The sequence below is a fragment of the Dendropsophus ebraccatus genome, chromosome 4 (genome assembly GCF_027789765.1).
Source record: "Dendropsophus ebraccatus isolate aDenEbr1 chromosome 4, aDenEbr1.pat, whole genome shotgun sequence".
NCBI lineage: Eukaryota > Metazoa > Chordata > Amphibia > Anura > Hylidae > Dendropsophus > Dendropsophus ebraccatus.
Genome location: NC_091457.1, coordinates 115,354,613 through 115,374,985, shown reverse-complemented (window position 1 = coordinate 115,374,985; position 20,373 = coordinate 115,354,613). Strand labels below are relative to the sequence as shown.

The 20,373-nt window shown below is 45.7% G+C and overlaps 1 protein-coding gene across 1 annotated transcript; it reads left to right on the top strand.

Moving 5' to 3' along the window:
• The first annotated feature begins 371 nt into the window (after window positions 1–371).
• On the top strand, window positions 372–869 carry LOC138789319 (uncharacterized). The gene has a single exon (XM_069967923.1). The coding sequence runs from the start codon at window positions 372–374 to the stop codon at window positions 867–869; it is 498 nt and encodes a 165-aa protein (XP_069824024.1).
• The last annotated feature ends 19,504 nt before the right edge of the window (window positions 870–20,373 follow it).

The following is a 20,373-nucleotide window of genomic DNA, read 5'->3' as shown; positions in this document are numbered from 1 at the left end:
GGTGCCCTTCCCAGCCCAGGCCACCCCGAGCCCCCTAACGTGGACCCTCCTGGCGTCACAGTATATGTCCATTGTATTTTACTTTTTTTTTTAATTTCTAGGATTTCTTTCTTCTGGGTGCCTTGCTTACTATGGCCTTTCCCCATTGACCTGTCTGGCAGGGTGACCCCACCAGTAGAATTACTCCCACCAGCTTAGCTCATTGGATCACCAAAGCACGCAAGCTCCCTCACCACGTCAATGTGAAGGCACCATGAGGGAGCCCCTACACCCTAACCTGATTACCCATCCCAACCCGTAATTTACCTGTCCTTTGCTATAACGTAGACCCCTGCAGCGCCCTAATAAGCCAAGGGCATCTTAGCCCCCTAATGCAGACCTTCCCAGCACTGTTCCCAGTCCAGGCCCACCCCAGTCTCCTAACGCAGGCCTTCCCGGCGCCCTTCCAAGCTCAGGCTCGACCCAAGCGCCCTAATGCGGGCCCTCCAGGTGCTTCCCCAGCCCAGGCCCACCCTAGTCCTCTAACGCAGACCCTTCTGGCGCCCTTCCTAGCCCAGACCCAGCCCCTTAACGCAGAACCTCCTGGCACTGTTCCTAGCCCAGACCCACCCCAGACCCCTAACTTGGACTCTCCTGGTGCCCTTCCCAGCCCAGGCCTGCCAAAGCCCCCTAATTTGGCCCCTCATGGCGCCCTTCCCAGCTCAGGCCCACACCAGCCCCCTAACATGGACCCTCACGTCGCCCTTCCCAGCCCAGGCCCGTCCCAGTCTCCTAAAGCAGGCCTTCCCGGCGCCCTTCTAAGCTCAGGCCGGCCCAAGCCACCTAATGTGGGCCCTCTAGGTGCCTTTCCCAGCCAAGGCCCGCCCTAGTACTCTAACGCGAACCCTTTTGGCGCCCTTCCGAGCCCAGGCCCACCCCAGCCCCCTAATGCAGAACCTCCTGGCGCTTTTCCCAACCCCCAACGTGGACCCTCCAGGCGCCTTTCCCAGCCAAGGCCCGCTCTAGTCCTCTAACGCGTACCCTTCTGGCACTCTTCCCAGTCCCCTGCCCCCTAAAATAGACTCTCTTGGCGCTCTTCCCAGCCCGGACCCTCCCGGCGCCCTTCCTAGACCAGGCCCACCCCAGCCGCCTAACCCAGACCCTCCCGGAGCACTTCCCAGCCCAGGCCTGCCCCCTAACACGGACCCCCGTAGCACCCTTTTCTGCCCAACCCCAGCCCCCTAACGCAGACCCTCCCAGCACCCTTCCCAGTCCAGGCCTGCCCCATCCCCCTAACACGGACTGGGATTGGGATAGGTTGCTATTACAGTGGTACCTTGCTTTAAGAGTAACTTGGATTAAGAGCGTTTTGCAAGAAGAGCTCCCTGTACTGGGTGGGAGGGAAACTCAGGGAGGGGCATGGTCTGCATAGCGGGGTTTATAGCACTGTACTCTGACCCAGGAAGTCTCCCTCACCTTCCAAATCATGGCAGATCCACTTCACGCTGGAGCTTACATCAGGGGACAGGATTGTGGAGGTAATCTCTTCATAGCTGTAACCCCTATTTCCCTGGACAGAGAGCGCTGCTATACTGTGCTCACATATGTTCTACTCATTCCTTCATGCTCCCTGCAGTCTGTCAGTCCTTGTGTTTCCCATTCTATCCATTCCTGCTATTACGTGCCTGCACTTACACTTAGCCATTCACATTGCTGTATAGAAAAGTTTCTCTCACTGTCCTCCTGCACAGCTCTGTGATTCTCCCTTCCTGATTTGTCCATGCTGAACACACGCCCCTTCCCCACTGTTGTCATGTGACCACACAGACCTCTGACAGCAGCCCTGCTTCTCTATTCTAGCCTGTTATACTACACTACTGCATTGTGGGTATTTGCATCTCCATCCTGTATCTACAAACTGCTGCAGTTTTTTTTTCAGGTTTATGCACATAGTATACATTATTACACCACATGCTGATTGCTATACTCTACAGCAACCTATAATATTACATATTCAGCTGTTTCTAAATGTTTGTTTCATTAGTTTTACATGTTATTCAGAATAAAAAATGATTTTTTGGTTTGTGGAACCAATTGTCTGCATATCAATGATTTCTTATGGGAAAATTTGCTTTGGTTTATGAGTGTATTTGGATTACAAGCACTATCCCGGAACATAATATGCTCGTAATCCAAGGCACCACTGTATTATAATTTATTTATAGAGCGCCCTTAATTCCAAAACACTATACATGAGATAGGGGGTAACAAACAGAAACAATACAAGGTCAAAAACACATTACATGAAGGCAAATGGCAGACTGATACATGGGGGAAGAGGACCTTGCCTGCCAGGGCTTACAATCTTTACACACACAGCCCCACACGCAAATGTTCCATTCTGACAATTTTTTCCAACATGTCAAAACAAATATAATGGTTGAGTTTGCCTTTAAAGAGGATGTACCACCCGGCACGGGGAAGTCGGTGCTGCGGTCCGTTTTTTGGACCTCCGCCCGGTTCCCGTGCACGGCATTGTTCGATCCAGTGGTACCGGCCGGTGCTGAAGCACTGGAGGTCGGCCGGGCCGCCCCCAGTGGGAGGGAATTCCCTCCCCTGTATGACGCTGCTCCATTCATTCTAAGCGAGCCGCATCATACAGGGGAGGGAATTCCCTCCCACTGGGGGGGCCCGGACGGCCTCCAGTGCTTCAGCACCAAACGCTACCGCTGGAACGAACGGCGCCGTGCACAGGAATCGGGCGGCGGTCCGAAAAACAGACCGCGGCACCGACTTCCCCGTGCCGGCGCCGATCGATCCGTGGGTTCAGGTTAAAGAGGATGTACCGGGTGGTACATCCTCTTTAAGTATGCTAATTGTGTATAGCAAGGTTCAACATTGTGGAGTAGCTGAACTTTTTCCTCCAGTTTAGTGGAGAGCGGACTTGCCAAACTGTTTGGGTCCTACAATGTTGTCGGAACCTGAACACTGGGCATTGTTGGATGTTGAAGTTGGATGTTATGCTGTATCCATGTTTTCCTGGCAGCCCTAGGGTGAACACTACTCCAGAGCTGTTCTCTATTCTGAAATTGAAGGCAAGAAGGTGCATTTATACACAGCTCGTCTCAGTCACCACATACAAGACCACCACCTCGTCCAGACTTAATTTTAAGTTAAATTTTTAATCCATCATACATTATGCATTCTGTCCATTTTCATTGATAAGACCACTCCTATAAAATACCACTTTTCAATAAAATTTTGATTATTTTATCAAAGGGGCTTCACTGTATTTCCATGTTCCCCTACGCCTCTATCTCTGTGACCATGCCTCATACCACTGTGTCTTCTGTGTCTAGTTGCATCAGTCTCCATGGAAAATAAATTCCTACACTGGGGTACAAACATCCACATGACAGCCCACATGCAGAGCAAGCAATGCAAATGCATCCTGTTTGGGTTTCCATTCATTTCCATAGAAGGCACAGCCTGTGAGGATACAGCTAGAAGAATATGTAAATAATATAGTAATATCCAGCTATCTCAGCCTTACCTTTATAAGCTGTTCCCAATTTATAATCAGCTCCCGACTCTGGCTTAAATAATTGCAATAATCCTACATGGCCGCATGGATTGTTCGTTGATTGTTCCTGTAGTCCAGCCACTTGTTTAGTCTGGCTTTTTGAAGGCTCTGTAAATGAGTGCTGATCACAGGGATCACACTTGCTATCTGGAAACAGCATTGTACTACGAGCTATGCTATTTCCTTAATTCTCAAGTTACAGTAGTAACTTGGTGTTATGCTCTTTATAGAACTTCCATTAAAGGGGTTGTCTGGGATAATTTCTTAATTAGCCATGCTGCGGGGAACTATCAGTAATGTATACTTGTCCCGCTCCCCCGCCACTACCGATTCCCTGTCCCACTCTGCGCCACTGTCAGCGCTTCCACAATATCCACTAACATGCTGTTCCTATAAGAAATAGGTGGTCCGTATAGACTCTATGCTGAGAGGCATGTCAGTGGATGTTATCAAAACAATGAGAGCGACGCAGAGTGGCATAGGGAATCGGTAGCAACAGGTAGGAAAACATAACTGATATGTCCCCTGCAGCCCCGGCAGCATGACTAATTAAGAAATTATCTTGAACAACCCCTTTAATGGACTTATCAAGACTTAGAAAAATATAGCCTATTTCTTCCAGAAACAGCACCACTCTTGTGCCAAGTTTGGATGTGGTTTTGCAGCTCAGTTCTATTGAAGTGAAAAGAGCTGATTTGCAATACCGCACATAACCTGGAAAGGTTTCCCTAATTCTGGATTCACATATCCGCAAATTTGCCGACCTTACAGATCTGTCACTACAGTTCCGCGGCAGGAAAGTTTCCCCGCTGCCAGCATGATGTGTCAATCTGGCTAGATTTTCCTAAAAGTGAAGAGGGCTTTAGGCGATCTATTAGATATGCCATAAATGTCTAGATGTAAATTCTCCTTTAAATCCCTTAAAGGGGTACTCTGGCAGAACAAATTATTATTTTTTTTATTTTTTCATTAAGTTATATAACTTGGTAATTTAACTTTATTAAAGAAAATATACTTTTTTTAGTACATATTTCTATTGACTGGCAGCAGTAGGGGGAGTCCTCTTGCTGCCACCAGTGGCTGTGTCGGAATCAGCAGTACTATTTATATGTAACTGTGCCAGGACCAGGGCTTCTGCAGTTCGCGACACAGCCACGGAGGGGCCTTGTCACTCTTACCGCTGCCAATCAAATAATACATTGAAAAGCATGACATTTTTAAAATATTTTCTTTAATAAAGCTACATTACATTATTACTTTTTTCATTGGAATACCCCTTTAATGACCATATTTAGACAGCCACAAAAAAACGCCAAAAAAGTCAGCGCAAATTCACAACAAATCTGCTATGCTTCTAAGCACCCACTGTGAAATGTTAAGTGGGTAGGTCTGAACTGGCTCTGATGGATCTGATTAGACAGTAATGTCTGGAGTAACCCAAGGAATTAAAGAGATTACTCCGAGCAACCTCGCCAGCACATATACATTATTTCCTTCACGGCTTGCCTCTTACATAAACCTGATTAATCCTGACATGTAAAGATGCTGCATGACCCAGGCTTGTAACATCACAGCTGGTCTTTTATCCCGCACAAGTGTAATGTATATCCGGACGAGCGGAACTTCTCCCTAATGAATAAAATATAATATATGAAATACTATACTAATAATCTGGAGGTTTCTATCAATTACCAGTAATGGACTCCATGCTGCTGTGTTGACCGAGAGGTCATTTGCTATAGAAAAGCTGTAAAAGTTCGTAAAAGTTGTTGCAAGGCTACCTTCAAGAAGTGCCAAACTGGGCATTTAGCCTAGACCTGTTACTTAGTGGGCATGGGGAAAAGAACGCCAGGAGAAAACTGAACCCATCCAGTATTATATAGCGTTATATGGTTTTATTGTTTAGGATTTAAAGGGAAACTCCATGTAAAGCTTAAAAAAAGCTTCCTGGTTGAGCAGTTCCCAAAATGCAGTACTGGTTCCAGAATGCAATGCTTTCCCTCAGCTGTTCATCACAGTCCTCCACCCTGCCCATTTCCAGCCCAAATCAGTTGTAGAACATCTAGGCTGTGTTCACACATTGCAGTATCATTGCGTTAATGAATTATTTGCAGTATTTTATCATTTCATTGTAGTCCCACCAACACAGCGCACTACCTGCAACACCACACTGTATTCTCTACCTGTAACACCACACAGCTCGCTGTATTCTCTACCTGTAACACCACCCAGCACGCTGTATTCTCTACCTGCAACACCACACAGCACGATGTATTCTCTACCTGTAACACCACACAGCACACTGTTACTACCTGTAACACCACACAGCACCCTGTATTATCTACCTGTAACACCACACAGCACACTGTATTCTCTACCTGTAACACCACAGCACGCTGTATTCTCCACCTGTAACACCACACAGCACACTGTTACTACCTGTAACACCACACAGCACCCTGTATTCTCTACCTGTAACACCACACAGCACGCTGTATTCTCTGCCTGTAACACCACACAGCACGCTGTATTCTCCACCTGTAACACCACACAGCACAGTTACTACCTGTAACACCACACAGCACCCTGTATTCTCTACCTGTAACACCACACAGCACACTGTATTCTCTACCTGCAACACCACACAGCACCCTGTATTCTCTACCTGTAACACCACACAGCACACTGTATTCTCTACCTGTAACACCACACAGCACACTGTATTCTCTACCTGTAACACCACACAGCACGCCGTATTCTCCACCTGTAACACCACACAGCACACTGTTACTACCTGTAACACCACACAGCACGCTGTATTCTCTACCTGTAACACCATACAGCACGCTGTATTCTCCACCTGTAACACCACACAGCACACTGTTACTACCTGTAACACCACACAGCACTGTATTCTCTACCTGTAACACCATACAACATGCTGTATTCTCTACCCGCAACACCACACAGCACTGTATTCTCTACCTGTAACACCACACAGTGCACTGTATTCTCTACCTGTAACACCACACAGCGCTGTATTCTCTACCTGTAACACCACACAGCACACTGTATTCTCTACCTGTAACACCACACAGCGCTGTATTCTCTATCTATAACACTGATATTGGAATTAAGTAAAAAACTTTTTGAATTCTTTTTTTTTTTTTTTTTTCATCTCCAGACACATATTATAATCAAGCATATTTAATCTTTGAGGTTGAGCCCTTTTAGCCATTTTGCTGGCGTACGCCAGAAGTAACCCCGCTCGTCTCATAGGTGGGGAAGGGGGAAAGTCAAGGCAGGGAAGAAGGCATGGCCCTCTGCCGCGCCTAAGCTATCATGGTTTCCAGGCGTAAACCATGCAGAAATCTTCATCTGCTCTGGAGCAGGTATAGATTTCTGTGCAATTCCTGTGACAGGCGCAAATCCCGCCAGCTTTACAAAAAGGCATGCTTCTTAGTAAATCCGGCCAGGTAACAATCCGGTTGGGGACACCTATCTGAATACTGTGACTCCCTGTAATCTGGAGAGTAAGACCCTGTATGAAGTGACAGCTCACAAACCAGCACTCCCTTCATTGTCTATGGGAGAAGCAAAATGCTATGTACAAAGGTGATTTTTTTTTCTCCAATAATAATTGAAAACTAGCGCTTTTGGAAACGACCTGAAATTATTTACCAGAATACACAGAACGATGGTTGCTAGTTACGATCGTAATCCCGATCATTCGCATAGTCGTACACTAGAGTACACGAACGATCGTAATAACAAATAAACAATGTGTACATGCACCAAAAGATTTGTGAACAATAAATGATTTTATTGTCAGCTCAAAAGATGCTCAAAACACTATTTGGAAATAAAGCCCACAAAAAATGCCATAATGAAGTACCAAAAAACACAAAAAAAATCTGTGATGGCCTAAAAGTTTTTTTTTTTTTTGTTCTTAACACCAAAGAGGGCGGTCAGCAATTAGCAATTGTCATATTACATTAGTGGTTACCATGTGTCACATGGGCTGTCAACATTGACCAACCTCTAATAAGAAAAAGACAATGTAGAAAAGGTGAAGAAGGGAAGAATGGCCTAGAGCCATGCAGGAAAGTCAGCGGGCAAGTCCTTGTGTGTCATGTGTATTTTCTCCCGCCAGAGGAGGGTTAATGTGATGGGATTTGGTAGTAGGGTGGCTTCGGATGTGGCTGGGATGGCGGGAGGGGTCACAAAGTTAGGGGTTGGTCAGCAGGGGGTGGAGGCCAGTTTGCAGCTCTGCCCAGGAGCACGTAATACTGTTAAGATGGCCCTGAAAGTAGTGTATAATATAGAGGGGAAAATGATATAGCGCCATACAGTGACATACTGTATATGGCATCATACACACATCTCTATAGCACATGAACAATTATTCAGCATCCCTGAATACCTTGCTAATCTTATTTTATCTAAAGCCGAGCTGCTGTATGTGAATGAGTAGTGTGCACTGTGGGATAGATCTTCATCACCAAGGACGAGGTATTGGCAGGAAGTCAAGGCAGCGCTCATTTGTGTAGGCAAAGATGAAGCTTAAATATGCAAATTACCAATGAATGAATTACTGGTGAATTTTGTCTGAGGACAACACAAACCCTTGGTAGCATTTAAAGAGCTGGCTGAGATTGCATAAACATGGATTCTATCTACAAAAAAACAACGGCACACCTGTCCATAGGGTGTGTCTGGTATTGCAGTTCCATTGAGGTGAATAAGGGTGTTTTTTAGGCTGTACGCTTTGTTGCTGACTAGTTTATGTGCTTCCCTTGTTGGAGGATTTCATTATGTGTCTGTGCAGCATGGCAGTAGGGAGGTTTCTCGCTCCATGGCTACGCTGCTGGACTACAGAGCAGGGGCTTGGGTGGGGAACCCTGTATTACAAATAAGTGGGAAGTGGCTGCGCTTTCATTGTCCTGCTTTTGTTTTGTTTTTTTTCTAGCATTTTCTAATTTTAGTGTAAATTACTATAGGTGTTTTTATCCCTTGTGGGTTTTTCAGTACATCGTGTGATTTATCATGCAATTCCTGGCCTTATTCCCACGCTGTGTGTACGGTCTGTAAATATGAACAATGTTCTACAGAACATTTGTCATAATGTCGCGAGCTCTAAAACTGAGGCTATGTTTACATGCTGTCAAAATGATGACCATTTTTATTGGATGGCCATCATTTAAGGACAAATAATGGCAATTGTTTGTATAGTATTGACTATTATAAAATAACGGCCGTTGTTTGTTTTTAAATGACAGCCGTCCAATAAAAATGGCCATTATTTTGACAATGTGCAAACATAGGCTGAATCTTTGTGATACATTACTGACACTGTGTGCGAAGATTTTAACTCCATTCCGTAGCACATCATCTGTATTTACAGACTGTGCATGGAATGTATGAATAAGGTCTAAAGGGAAAATATGCATATAGATATGACTATCTTTCTGGCATTTATACCTACTCTCCTAGAAGTCTGAAGGGCAAAAACACCCATTTTTCTGTGGAAAAAGCCAAATGCAATAATTCAAAGACTGCAAACACACTGAAAAACATCAAACTGCCCTGAAAAAAACTTCATTTTTCATATTGGCTGGATTTCTCCTTTAATAAGGGTAAAGGCCTTAAAGGAGAAGTTCGGGCAAAAGCATTTTAAAAAATGTTATTAGTTTAGACAAATTCCTAATATACATTATTTATGGGAAATGCACATTTACTGCTATTTCCCTTAATTTAGTAGATCACGGAGACTTCAAAATCTCAGAAATAGCGTGACGTCACAAACCAGGGTGTAATTTGAATGGAGTGTCCAGCAGGGGGCGCACTATATATATAGAAGTCAATGAGTACCATTGACTTCTATATATAGTGCGCCCCTGCTGGACACTCCATTGGAATCAATGGCTGTCTATGGAACAGGTGAGTCTGCACACTGTACTACTCCCCCATCATCTGCTCATAGTATGAGCAGATGATAGGGAAGTAGTACCAGGGCCATCCCCATTCCGTCCCCCTACCCTGCTGCCGCCACATATGCCCTGGTACTACTTCCCCATTATCTGCTCATACTATGAGCAGATAATGGGGAAGTAGTACCAGGGCTATCCCCATCACCGCCGCCGCCCCTGCTCATCTGGCGGGTCCGCTGCTGTAATTGAGGCACCTACCCCCCTGAGACTGGGGCCTCAATTACAGCAGCGGACCCACGGGACGACCAGGGTCGGCGGTTATGGGGATAGCCCTGGTACTACTTCCCCATCATCTGCTCATAGTATGAGCAGATGATGGGGAAGTAGTACCAGGGCATATGTGGCGGCAGCGGGGGGTGGATTGGGGATGGCCCTGGTACTACTCCCCATCATCTGCTCATACTATGAGCAGATGATGGGGGAGTAGTACAGTGTGCAGACTCACCTGTTCCATAGACAGCCATTGATTCCAATGGAGTGTCCAACGGGGACGCACTATATATAGAAGTCAATGGTACTCATTGACGTCTATATATAGTGCGCCCCCTGCTGGACACTCCTTTCGAATTACACCCTGGTTCGTGACGTCACCAAATTTCTGAGAATTTGAAGTCTCCGTGATCTACTAAATTAAGGGAAAAAGCAGTAAATGTGGAACAGGTAATGTATCATCCCAGCGGCAGGGGGTCAATGGGGCGGGGATTCACATACCCGCAGCGGGATGACAGCAGTCTTATACAGTACTGTACAGGATGGGAGATGGTGGTGCACTGACTGTACTGTATATGCACTCCAGCAGTCTTATACTGTACTGTACTGTATGTGAAGCCTCACCAGTGTTAAACTCACCACGTACAACCCACCATTCACGCTCACAAAAACCTTCAGATACCAAGTGCTTCAAGACTGGGTGCCCAAAAAGTGTTTGAGAACCGAGCAAGAATTTGGGAACCAAAGCAAACTTTTCTGGAAAAAAACAGTTTGAGTTCCAAGCAGTTTGAGAACCGAGGTACCACTGTACTGGGGTGCTCACTAAGTGCATATGTCCATATACCAAATGATACTTTCAAAAGATAAAGTAGTGGCACTCACCAGTATAGATTGTTGTGCAGGTTCCTTTATTTTAATAACGCGTTGACATGACCAGGGCGGACGCCAGACAGGCGCAGGTACTGACAGGTGCAGGACTAACATGGACTAACTGGCTGAGCTGGGTCTATCAGCTGGGTTGTGACGTCTGCTCTGGTGGAGATCCCTACATGGGTCCCAGAGAGGCAATCCAGTGCTGTAGAGGCACGGGGAAAGGTGAGTTGGTCTAGTTTTTTTATTTTCCGCCTGCCCCTGCTGTTAGGAAAATTTTGCCCCCAGCCAGACTTCACCTTAATAAATAAGGGAACTCAGGCGAGTCGGGCAGATAGGTGCAGCAACATAATGAAGAATGTATACTTACCTATCCCCGTGCCCCCCGCAGCGTCACTGACTGCCGTCGGACATAATTTTCTCCTAGCTTCCTGGTACCTCACAACCCGCTCAGCCAATCAGTGACTGCAGCAGGGTCCCCTCCCACTCACTGATTGGGTGAGTGGGTATTTCATAAGCCAAGTTGTGACGTTGCAGGAGCTTCAGGAGGCCAGTGAGGGTCCGTGATCAGTGATCCAGCACTGCAGGGGCACTGGGACAGATATGTATACATTGTTTATTATGTTCCTGCAGCCCCTCCCCCACAGTATTTTTTGTTTGCCGGAATTGTCCTTTAAAATAACAGCTTGACTATCAAAATAAATAAATAAGAATTAATGACAATAACTAGCTTAAAACATTAAGGGCTCGTTCACACAGAGCAAAAGCAGCTGAATTTCTGCGATGAATCAGCGCTGAAATTTCAGCCGTTAAAATAGGTGTGTTGAATGGAAATTCTGCTCTGCAGTTCACACGGTGGAATTTCCGCACTGAACTAATCCGCTTTCCGCCAGAAGAATGAACATGTTCATTCTTCTGCTAGCGGAAGCCTACACAAACCAATGGGGGTCTGATTTTCTGTTTCAGCGAGGAATACGCGCGTATTGAGCGCGGAATACAAAAGTATCAAAACGGATCCGTTTTTTTTTTACGGACACAAAAACGTAGCTGACACTACTTTTGTGTCCGTCAAAAAAAAAAACGGATCCAATTTTTTTACAATGGAAGTCAATGGAAAAACGGATCAAAACGGATGCACACAAATGCATCCGTTTTTTTGAGAAAAAAAACGGATGAAAAAAAAAACCCGATTGCAAAATGGCAGTGTGAACCCAGCCTTACACTCTTGTGGGAGCTCTGTAGCTGTCACTGTTAAGGAGGCACTGTTGTGGTCACTGTTAAGAAGGCATTGTTATGGGGGCACTGTAGCTGTCACTGTTGTGGGGGCACTGTAGCTGTCACTGTTATGAAGGCACTGTAGCTGTCACTGTTATGGAGGGACTGTAGCTTTCGCCCTTTGGAGGCACTGTAGCTGTCATTATTATGGAGGCACTATAGCTAACACTCTAATGGAGGCTATCAATCATTTATCAATTAAAATCTCTGCTGACTCTGGGTAAAATAGTCAAGTGGGTGTTCCTACTCAGTGACTGACAGCTCTGTACAATTCTACACAGTGGGCAGTAACCTGACCACTCACTTGACTACTTAGCCCAGAATGAGCAGAGATATAAACCTAAAGTATATATCAATCTGCCCAGCTCCTCCTGCTCTATAACCTGATGCCTGAAGATTGTGTTAATTCCATTAACAGAAGCCACAAAGTTTCACTGGATCTGCAGTACTATGAATACCAGGGAAGCCTGACAGATCCTATGGTTTAAAATGGAGTCCATCAGGTTTCTCATTTTGGCGGGACAGTTAACGCTGTATGCATGGAGCCTTATGGTCGCATTGCAGCTGGGGCTGTTATGGGGGCACAGCGGACACTTACTATGGCCACAGCACTATTAACTGTTAAACCAGTATATAAATAATATATCTGGGACCCATCTGAATCATAGTGAGAAATGTTTCTGTTTCAGCGAGGAATACGCGCGTATTGAGCATATTATACAAGCGGAAATTAGGCGCTGAATCAGCGCGGAAATGGGGAAAAAAAGGAGGGAGGAGGATTCTAGTATATATTCTGGTATAGTCTAGTTTACTCGCAGAATACTCGCTGAATTTCAGCGCTGAATGCATGCGGATTCAGCGCGGATTCCTCGAGTAATCCGCGCTGAATTTGTCAAGAGCTGATTACGAGCTGAACACTTTCCTAGCGGAATACGCAGGGATTCTGCTTACATTCTGCTTATATTCTGCTCGGAATTCAGCGTCAGTTGATTTCAGGCGGAAATATTTTCTCGCGTAATCCGCCCCTTTTGCTCTGTGTGAACGTAGCCTTAAATGTACTGCTTCCCACAAACAAACAAAAACGCAGTGTGAACCCCGCCTAACCCTAAAATATATACATTTGTAAAAACTAATTAATGTGTGTGCGTATTTTTCCCCAATTTTTATCACCACCCAATACATATGTATAGACAATGGTAAAAACGACATCACAATGAAATTTGATGATTAATATCCATCCCTACTTAAAACCACTAGAGGTGTCGCTGCTCTGCGTCCACCCACGTAGTAGATTATTCTGAGGCATAAACAAGCCACCACTGTGCAGATCATCTCTCTGACAGCAGCATCAGCGGGAGGTAACCTGATTTCCCAGCAAACATAATAGAATCCAAAGTATTTAAATGTCAACTTCTTATTTGTTAAACTGGCAGCTTTATGGCTTACGCAAATTCTCAGGCCGTAAGCGAGACGTGTTTATATCTGGAGTCGATAAAAGGGCAGACTTGCTGCCCATTGTCCCTACAATAATCCTCCTGTAGCCATCTTTATTTAAATGGATAATTCCATGACGACGAAGCTCATTTATCTTCTTCACGGTATAATCCGCACAACTTCTCACCGACGTTCTGTAGCGCAAATGTCCAAAATTACATCTCTGTTAAAAAAAAAAAACATTGCAAAAATAAAGAAATGACAGGAACAGCTAAACATGAGGATGACCAGCTTCAGCCCATTAGGTCCCTACGTATATAGGATGACACGTAAATGACCTGTGGCCATTGTTTCTATGGTGATTGTTTCCCGTTGACCATAAATGTCTATAAAATTTGGGCAGATGGACCCAGTGTAATCCATTTTAGGAAGCAGAACGGCCATCCTATTTATCACTGACCACAGGAGACCACAGTAATAAACTGGTGATCAAAACCGCATTGATTTTCTGAGGTAATTTAGGGGCAACGCTACTTACCCAAGCATAAAGAGGACTTCTATATAAAATGTAAAAATAATGGCCATATATTAGAGATCAGAGCAGAGGGCATAGTTTAGTCATTAGGTTTTATTTACTTACAGAGATTTTTGTTGTCGTTGTGGCAGCCATTTTGCTAAAGTGACAGGAAGTGCAACCATATTGGTTGTCACTACTAAATTGGCTTCACATAGCCTGAAAGTCTACTGTTATTCTGTCTCTATGTTCACCCCAAAATACAAAGTAATACTTATATTATCAGCTTCTAAGATGATGACTTAAGAGACGGCCAATATGGCTGCACTTTCTTTTGTCACAAAATGGCCGCCGTAACAAAGATGGAGGAATACCAACATCTCTGGAAGTAAAATTAGTTATGTAAATAAAGGAAATATGTCACCATACTATGGTGTCCTGTACTAGAGACCCTAGAGTAAGGACCGGTCTGCTGTACTATAGCCCAAGCAGTATGGTAAAAAAGTGGGGGAAGGAGAGTGCTCCCCTATAATACATATCTATAGACTCCAGTAGTTACACAGTTACCCTGGCAAATTTACTTTCTGTCAGTGGGGCACTGTATGGGGAAGCATTTTCTTCTTCCTTATTGTTGCCTTATGGAGACACCACAATGGGAGCACTGTTATGATTCCTATGTGGCTGGCAGTGTTTTGGAGGCACTGTTACAGGGGCATAGATAAGAGGTTTTTTTTTGCTGTCACTGGTATGGGGGCACTGTAGCGGTCACAGTTTGGAAGTGTTATGGGAGCACTGTTATGGGGGAACTGTAGCTAGCTCTGTTGTAAGGGCACTGTAGCTATCACTATTATGGGGGCACTGTAGCTGTCACTGTTATGGAGGCACTGTAGCTATCACTATTATGGGGACACTGTAGCTGTCACTGCTAAGTAGGCACTCTAGCTGTCACTGTTATGAAGGCACTGTTATGGTCATTGTTATGGGGGCACTGTAGCTGTCACTATTATGGAGGCACTGTAGCTATCGCTATTATGGGGGCACTGTAGCTATCACTATTATGGGGCACTGTAGCTGGCACTGCTAAGGAGGCATTGTAGCTGTCACTGTTATAGAGGCACTGTTATGGTCATTGTTATGGGGGCACTGTAGCTGCCACTGTTATGGGGGAACTGTAGCTGTCACTATTATGGGGGCACTGTATCTAACACTTTTGAGGTTACTGTAGCTGTCAATCTTATGGAGGCAATGTAGCTAAGGCTGGGTTCAAACTGCGTTTTTGCAATCTGTTTTTTTCATCAGTTTTTTGCAAAAAACGGATGAAAAAAACAGATGCATTTGTGTCCATCCGTTTTGATCCATTTTTCTATTGACTTCCATTGTAAAAAAAAAGTATCAAAACGGATCCGTTTTTTTTTTACGGACACAAAAACGTAGCTGACACTACTTTTGTGTCCATCAAAAAAAAACGGATCCATTTTTTTTACAATGGAAGTCAATGGAAAAACGGATCAAAACGGATGCACACAAATGCATCCGTTTTTTGAGAAAAAAAAACGGATGAAAAAAAAAAAGCGGATTGCAAAAACGCAGTGTGAACCCAGCCTTACACTCTTGTGGGAGCTCTGTAGCTGTCACTGTTAAGGAGGCACTGTTGTGGTCACTGTTAAGAAGGCATTGTTATGGGGGCACTGTAGCTGTCACTGTTGTGGGGGCACTGTAGCTGTCACTGTTATGAAGGCACTGTAGCTGTCACTCTTATAGAGGCACTGTAGCTGTCACTGTTATGGAGGGACTGTAGCTTTCGCCCTTTGGAGGCACTGTAGCTGTCATTATTATGGAGGCACTATAGCTAACACTCTAATGGAGGCACTGTAGCTTTCATTGTTAAGGAGACACTGTTGTGGTCAGTTAAGGAGGCACTGTTGTGGTCACTGTTATGGGGGCATTGTCATTTATCAATTAAAATCTCTGCTGACTCTGGGTAAAATAGTCAAGTGGGTGTTCCTACTCAGTGACTGACAGCTCTGTACAATTCTACACAGTGGGCAGTAACCTGACCACTCACTTGACTACTTATCCCAGAATGAGCAGAGATATAAACCTAAAGTATATATCAATCTGCCCAGCTCCTCCTGCTCTATAACCTGATGCCTGAAGATTGTGTTAATTCCATTAACAGAAGCCACAAAGTTTCACTGGATCTGCAGTACTATGAATACCAGGGAAGCCTGACAGATCCTATGGTTTACAATGGAGTCCATCAGGTCTTTCATTTCGGCGGGACAGTTAACGCTGTATGCATGGAGCCTTATGGTCGCATTGCAGCTGGGGCTGTTATGGGGGCACAGGGGACACTTACTATGGCCACAGCACTATTAACTGTTAAACCAGTATATAAATAATATATCTGGAACCCATCTGAATCATAGTGAGAAATGTGCTATTGCAGGGTGGGCAATAAGTGGCTGTACTATGGGGGCAATATGTGACTGTACTATGGAGGTAATATGTGGCTGTACTATGGGGGCAATATGTGACTGTACTATGGGGGTAATATGTGGCTGTACTATGGGGGCAATATGTGACTGTACTATGGGGGCAATATGTGACTGTACTATGGGGGCAATATGTGACTACTATGGGGGCAATATGTGACTACTATGGGGGCAATATGTGACTGAACTATGGGGGCAATAAGTGATTGTACTACGGGGGCAATATGTGCCTCTACTACGCGGGCAATATGTGGCTGTACTATGGGGGCAATATAAGGCTGTATTATGGGGGCAATAAGTGACTGTGCTATGGGGGCAATATGTGACTCTACTACAGGGGAAATATGTGACTTTACTACGGGGGCAATATGTTGCTGTACTATGGGGGCAATATGTGACTCTACTACAGGGGCAATATGTGACTCTACTACGGGGGCAATATGTGGCTGTACTATGGCGCAATATGTGGCCAGGGGCGGTCTTGGCATTTCTGGGGCCCCAAGCGAAGTTATGTCTGGGCCCCCCCCCTCGACACGCGTTCCAAAACAATAAACCGCTGTGTGTTGCCCCCAGTAGTATATACCCCTTGTGCGCTACCGCCAGTAATATATACTCCTTGTGTGCTTCCCCCAATAGTATATACCCCTTGTGTCCTGCCCCCAGTAGTATATACTTCTTGTGTCCTGCCCCCAGTAGTATATACTTCTTGTGTCCTGCCCCCAGTAGTATATAGACCCCTGTGTGTTACCCCAGTTATATATAGCCCCCGTGTGCTTCCCCAGACGTATATAGACCTCCTGTGTGCTGCCCCAGTTGTATATAGACCCCCTGTGTGCTGCCCCCAGTTGTGTATATACCCCTCTTCACTCTTGTGGCCGCAGGAAGGGTTTTCCCTGCGATCACAAGAGGCCGCACTCCCCTTGTCCTGGCGCCGATGCTCCAATGATGTCACTGGAGCTCCGGCAGCACAAGGACAAAGCTGCCACTTGTGACCGCAGGGAAAACCCTTCCTGCGGCCACAAGAGTGACTGACAGGAAGGGAGCCAATGTCTCCCGCCCTGTCAGTGCTGCTGCATGTAACTATGAGCGCTCATTACGAGTGCTCATAGTTGCAGTTCAGATGGCAGCAGCGAGCGGGGCAGCGGCCCTGTCCGGCGGTCTTGAGCACAAGAGCGGGGCGTGGGGGCCCCCCTGGATGTTGGGGGCCCCCCTGGATGTTGGGGGCCCCAAGCGATCGCTTGGGGTGCTTGGTGCCAAAGACCGCCACTGTATGTGGCTGTACTTTGGGAGAAATAAGTGACTGTGCTATTGGGGCAATATGTGGCTGTACTAGGAGGGCAATATAAGGCTGTACTATGGGGGCAATATGTGGCTGTACTATGGGGGCAATATGTGGCTGTACTATGGGGGCAATATGTGGCTGTATTATGGGGCAATACGTGACTGTACTATGGGGGTAATATGTGACTGTACTATGGGGGCAATATGTGACTGTACTATGGGGGCAATATGTGACTGTACTATGGGGCAATATGTGACTGTACTATGGGGGTAATATGTGACTATACTATGGGGGTAATATGTGGCTGTACTATGGGGGCAATATGTGACTGAACTATGGGGGCAATAAGTGATTGTACTACAGGGGCAATATGTGCCTCTACTACGCGGGCAATATGTGGCTGTACTATGGGGGCAATATAAGGCTGTATTATGGGGGCAATAAGTCACTGTGCTATGGGGGCAATATGTGACTCTACTACAGGGGAAATATGTGACTTTACTACGGGGCAATATGTTGCTGTACTATGGGGGCAATATGTGACTCTACTACAGGGGCAATATGTGACTCTACTACGGGGGCAATATGTGGCTGTACTATGGCGCAATATGTGGCTGTACTTTGGGAGAAATAAGTGACTGTGCTATTGGGGCAATATGTGGCTGTACTAGGAGGGCAATATAAGGCTGTACTATGAGGGCAATATGTGGCTGTACTATGGGGGCAATATGTGGCTGTATTATGGGGCAATATGTGGCTGTACTATGGGGGTAATATGTGACTGTACTATGGGGTAATATGTGGCTGTACTAGGAGGGCAATATAAGGCTGTACTATGAGGGCAATATGTGGCTGTACTATGAGGGCAATATGTGGCTGTACTATGGGGGCAATATGTGGCTGTACTATGGGGGCAATATGTGGCTGTACTATAGGGCAATATGTGGCTGTACTATGGGGGCAATATGTGGCTGTACTATAGGGCAATATGTGGCTGTACTATGGGGGCAATAAATGGCTGTGCTATTGGGGCAATATGTGGCTGTACTATGGGGGCAATATGTGACTGTACTATGGGGGTAATAAGTGACTGTGCTATGGGGGCAATAAGTGACTGTGCTATGGGGGCAATATGTGGCTGTATTATGGGGCAATACGTGACTGTACTATGGGGGTAATATGTGACTGTACTATGGGGGCAATATGTGACTGTACTATGGGGGCAATATGTGACTGTACTATGGGGCAATATGTGACTGTACTATGGGGGTAATATGTGACTGTACTATGGGGGTAATATGTGGCTGTACTATGGGGGCAATATGTGACTGAACTATGGGGGCAATAAGTGATTGTACTACAGGGGCAATATGTGCCTCTACTACGCGGGCAATATGTGGCTGTACTATGGGGGCAATATAAGGCTGTATTATGGGGGCAATAAGTGACTGTGCTATGGGGGCAATATGTGACTCTACTACAGGGGAAATATGTGACTTTACTACGGGGGCAATATGTTGCTGTACTATGGGGGCAATATGTGACTCTACTACAGGGGCAATATGTGACTCTACTACGGGGGCAATATGTGGCTGTACTATGGCGCAATATGTGGCTGTACTTTGGGAGAAATAAGTGACTGTGCTATTGGGGCAATATGTGGCTGTACTAGGAGGGCAATATAAGGCTGTACTATGAGGGCAATATGTGGCTGTACTATGGGGGCAATATGTGGCTGTATTATGGGGCAATATGTGGCTGTACTATGGGGGTAATATGTGACTGTACTATGGGGTAATATGTGGCTGTACTATGAGGGCAATATGTGGCTGTACTATGGGGGCAATATGTGGCTGTACTATGGGGGCAATATGTGGCTGTACTATGGGGGCAATATGTGGCTGTACTATGGGGCAATATGTGGCTGTACTATGGGGGCAATATGTGGCTGTACTATAGGGCAATATGTGGCTGTACTATGGGGGCAATAAATGGCTGTGCTATTGGGGCAATATGTGGCTGTACTATGGGGGCAATAAGTGACTGTGCTATGGGGGCAATATGTGACTGTACTATGGGGGTAATAAGTGACTGTGCTATGGGGGCAATAAGTGACTGTGCTATGGGGGCAATATGTGACTGTACTATGGGGGCAATAAATGGCTGTGCTATTGGGGCAATATGTGACTGTACTATGGGGGCAATAAGTGACTGTACTATGGGGGTAATAAGTGACTGTGCTATGGGGGTATTAAGTGACTGTGCTATGGGGGCAATAAGTGACTGTGCTATGGGGGCAATATGTGACTGTACTAAAGGGGTGTGGCTGTACTATGGGGGCAATGTTCTACATGGGGGCACAGATGACCTTGGTAGCCTTCTTGCCTGAAGCACCATGTTGTTGGTGGGTGACCGCCATTGGGGTACATGAGGACAAAGCTTATTATAATATACATATTGTTAGTTGTGGCACATTTTTGTATGGCCAGCCCTTTACCAATATCACTTGGTGCATTATACCGATAGTGGGGAGTACTGGGGTCTAGTCTTAGGTGACACCCTGGTATGAGAAGGAGTTGGTGACATTTTAGAGCCTCCCTTTAAGAAGTTTGTATGGTTGTACAGTGCCTACCCATCCATGCAGCACAGTATTAGACAGTAAAAGCCCATGGCTGCTGTGTGTACGGTCAGGTCTCTTCTCACCACCCTAGACTTGCACTACTCCAGTCCCAACCCTCCCC